A 4523-nucleotide genomic window follows, 5' to 3' on the forward strand; every position below is an offset into this window, starting at 1 on the left:
TAGATAGAGTAGATAGATAGATACAGTAGATAGATAGATAGATAGATAGATAGATAGATAGATAGATAGATAGATAGATAGATAGATAGATAGATACAGTAGATAGATACAGTAGATAGTTAGATACAGTAGATAGATACAGTAGATAGAAAGATAGATACATACAGTAGATAGTTAGATACAGTAGATAGATAGATAGATAGATAGATAGATAGATAGATAGATAGATAGATAGATAGATAGATAGATAGATAGATAGATAGATACAGTAGATAGTTAGATACAGTAGCTAGCTAGCTAGATAGATAGATAGATAGATAGATAGATAGATAGATAGATAGATAGATAGATAGATAGATAGATAGATAGATAGATACAGTGGATAGATAGATAAATAGATAGATAGATAGATAGATAGATAGATAGATAGATAGATAGATAGATAGATAGATAGATAGATAGATAGATAGATAGATAGATAGATACAGTAGATAGTTAGATACAGTAGATAGATACAGTAGATAGAAAGATAGATACATACAGTAGATAGTTAGATACAGTAGATAGATAGATAGATAGATAGATAGATAGATAGATACAGTAGATAGATTGATAGATAGATAGATAGATAGAGTAGATAGTTAGATACAGTAGATAGATAGATACAGTAGATACAGTAAATAGATAGATAGATAGATAGATAGATACAGTAGATAGATAGATAGATAGATAGATAGATAGATAGATAGATAGATAGATAGATAGATAGATAGATAGATAGATAGATAGATACAGTAGATAGATAGATAGATAGATAGATAGATAGATAGATAGATAGATAGATAGATAGATAGATAGATATAGTAGATAGTTAGATACAGTAGATAGAAAGATAGATACATACAGTAGGTAGTTAGATACAGTAGATAGATAGATAGATAGATAGATAGATAGATAGATAAATAGATAGGTAGATAGATAGATAGATAGATAGATAGATAGATAGATAGATAGATAGATAGATAGATAGATAGATAGATAGATAGATAGATAGATAGATACAGTAGATAGTTAGATACAGTAGATAGATACAGTAGATAGAAACATAGATACATACAGTAGATAGTTAGATACAGTAGATAGATAGATAGATAGATAGATAGATAGATAGATAGATAGATAGATAGATAGATAGATAGATAGATAGAGTAGATAGATAGATACAGTAGATAGATAGATAGATAGATAGATAGATAGATAGATAGATAGATAGATAGATAGATACAGTAGATAGTTAGATACAGTAGATAGATACAGTAGATAGAAAGATAGATACATACAGTAGATAGTTAGATACAGTAGATAGATAGATAGATAGATAGATAGATAGATAGATAGATAGATAGATAGATACAGTAGATAGATAGATACAGTAGATAGATAGATAGATAGATAGATAGATAGATAGATAGATACAGTAGATAGATAGATACAGTAGATAGATAGATAGATAGATAGATAGATAGATAGATAGATAGATAGATAGATAGATAGATAGATAGATAGATAGATAGATAGATAGATAGATAGATAGATAGATAGATACAGTAGCTGGTTAGATACAGTAGATAGATAGATAGAAAGATAGATACATACAGTAGATAGATAGATAGATAGATAGATAGATAGATAGATAGATAGATAGATAGATAGATAGATACATTAGATAGATAGATAGATAGATAGATAGATAGATAGATAGATAGATAGATAGATAGATAAATAGATAGATAGATAGGTAGATAGATAGATAGATAGATAGATAGATAGATAGATAGATAGATAGATAGATAGATAGATAGATAGTTAGATACAGTAGATAGATACAGTAGATAGAAAGATAGATACATACAGTAGATAGTTAGATACAGTAGATAGATAGATAGATAGCTGGATAGATACAGTAGATAGATAGATACAGTAGATAGATACAGTAGATAGTTAGATACAGTAGATAGATACAGTAGATAGAAAGACAGATACATACAGTAGATAGTTAGATACAGTAGATAGATAGATAGATAGATAGATAGAGTAGATAGTTAGATACAGTAGATAGATACAGTAGATAGAAAGATAGATACATACAGTAGATAGTTAGATACAGTAGATAGATAGATAGATAGATAGATAGATAGATAGATAGAGTAGATAGTTAGATACAGTAGATAGATACAGTAGATAGAAAGATAGATACATACAGTAGGTAGTTAGATACAGTAGATAGATAGATAGATAGATAGATAGATAGATAGGTAGATAGATAGATAGATAGATAGATAGATAGATAGATAGATAGATAGATACAGTAGATAGTTAGATACAGTAGATAGATACAGTAGATAGAAACATAGATACATACAGTAGATAGTTAGATACAGTAGATAGATAGATAGATAGATAGATAGATACAGTAGATAGATAGATAGATAGATAGATAGATAGATACAGTAGATAGTTAGATACAGTAGATAGATACAGTAGATAGAAAGATAGATACATACAGTAGATAGTTAGATACAGTAGGGGCTTGAGCGGCTCATCTCGTGGGCAAGGATGAGCTTCAAGCCCGCCAAGTCCAGGTTTTTGGTCTTGAAGAAAGGCAAGGTGGTCGATCGGTTTCGCTTTGCCATAGGAGAGACAGCAATTCCATCAGTGACTGACAAACCTGTGAAGAGCTTGGGCAAGGTCTTTAACAGCTCCTTGAGGGACTCCGGTGCACTCCAGCAAACTAAGGCTGACCTGACTGCATGGCTTGCAGCTATAGACAAGTCGGGGCTGCCAGGGAAATTCAAAACCTGGATTTACCAACATGGAGTCCTGCCAAGACTCCTTTGGCCTTTGCTTGTCTATGAGGTGCCCATAACAATGGTGGAGACGTTGGAAAGAACCATCAGCCAGTTTCTTCGCAGGTGGATGGGGCTTCCCCGATCCCTTAGCAGCATCGCGTTGTATGGCCATTCCACAATGCTGCAGCTTCCAATCAGCGGCTTGTCAGAGGAGTTTATGGTCACACGTTCCAGGGAGCTGATGATGTACAGGGACTCCGCTGACAAAAAAGTCGCCACCGCAGGAATCCAAGTGAAAACGGGGAGGAAGTGGAAGGCCCACGAAGCCATTGACAGAGCTGAGGCACGGCTGCAGCACAACATCTTGGTGGGTAACACAGCAGTGGGTCGGGCTGGGCTTGGTAGCTTCTCTAAACCTCGCTACGATAAAGCTGGAAGAATGGAGAGACGTCAAATGGTACAGGATGAGATCCGAGTAGAAGTGGAGGAAAATCGGCGGATCAAGATGGTGGCTATGTACCAACAAGGCGCCTGGACAAGGTGGGAACACGCCGAAAAGCGGAAAATTACCTGGCCAGAGCTCTGGAGACTGGAGCCCCAGCACCTCAAGTTTCTCATCCTATCCGTGTATGACGTTCTTCCAAGCCCAACCAATTTGCAGCGCTGGGGTATGGCAGACACCGCGGCATGCCAGTTATGTGAGAGGAGAGCCACGCTAGAGCATATCCTCAGTTGCTGCCCGAAGGCCTTGGGGGAAGGGCGTTATCGCTGGCGACATGACCAGGTCCTTAGGGCTCTGGCAGATACGCTCAGCATAGCAATCTCCAACTGCAGATACCAGCCCCCCCGAAAGAAGCTCATTACCTTCGTCAGAGCTGGAGAGCAGGCACAACATCAGCCAGGTTCCTCTGGAGGGCTTCTCACCACAGCACGAGACTGGGAACTCCAAGTCGACCTGGGGAAACAGCTTAAGTTCCCAGAGCACATCTTGGCCACTGCACTCCGCCCAGACGTGGTGTTGACATCGGAGTCAACAAAGCAAGTGGTCCTGGTGGAGCTGACTGTTCCCTGGGAAGACAGAGTTGAGGAGGCCAATGAACGTAAGAGAGCCAAATACTCTGAGTTAGTGGCTGAGTGTCGGAGCAAAGGCTGGAAAGCCCGATGCGAACCAGTCGAGGTGGGGTGCAGGGGTTTTGCTGGCCAGTCTCTACCCCGCACCTTGAAGCTCCTTGGAGTTAAGGGTCAGCTGTGCAGAAAAGCCATTAGGAACATCATAGAGGCTGCGGAGAAAGCCTCAAGATGGCTATGGATCCGGAGGGGGGACCCTTGGAGTAGCAGGCCACTTGGACACAAGTTGGGGGCTGATCACCCCCGGCTGGGTCGCCCGAGCGAGGGTGTTTGATGATCAAAGACCCGAAACACCCAAGGACCTCGGGTTCATCACTGATGATGTGTCCAAGTAGCACCTAATGGTGTATTTAAGAACTGAATAGATACAGTAGATAGATAGATACAGTAGATAGATAGATAGATAGATAGATAGATAGATAGATAGATAGATAGATAGATAGATAGATAGATAGATACAGTAGATAGATAGATACAGTAGATAGATAGATAGATAGATAGATAGATACAGTAGATAGATAGATACAGTAGATAGATAGATAGATA

General features: G+C 38.0%; 1 protein-coding gene across 1 annotated transcript; it reads left to right on the top strand.

Moving 5' to 3' along the window:
* Window positions 1–2589: 2589 nt before the first annotated feature.
* LOC134303853 (uncharacterized) lies at window positions 2590–4251 on the top strand (the record flags this gene model as incomplete). The annotated part of the gene is made up of 1 exon (XM_062989304.1): window positions 2590–4251. A coding segment is annotated over one exon (1662 nt), but the record flags the coding sequence as incomplete, so codon positions are not given.
* Window positions 4252–4523: the final 272 nt, after the last annotated feature.

Source organism: Trichomycterus rosablanca, chromosome 27, assembly GCF_030014385.1.
Source record: "Trichomycterus rosablanca isolate fTriRos1 chromosome 27, fTriRos1.hap1, whole genome shotgun sequence".
Taxonomy (NCBI): Eukaryota; Metazoa; Chordata; class Actinopteri; order Siluriformes; family Trichomycteridae; genus Trichomycterus; species Trichomycterus rosablanca.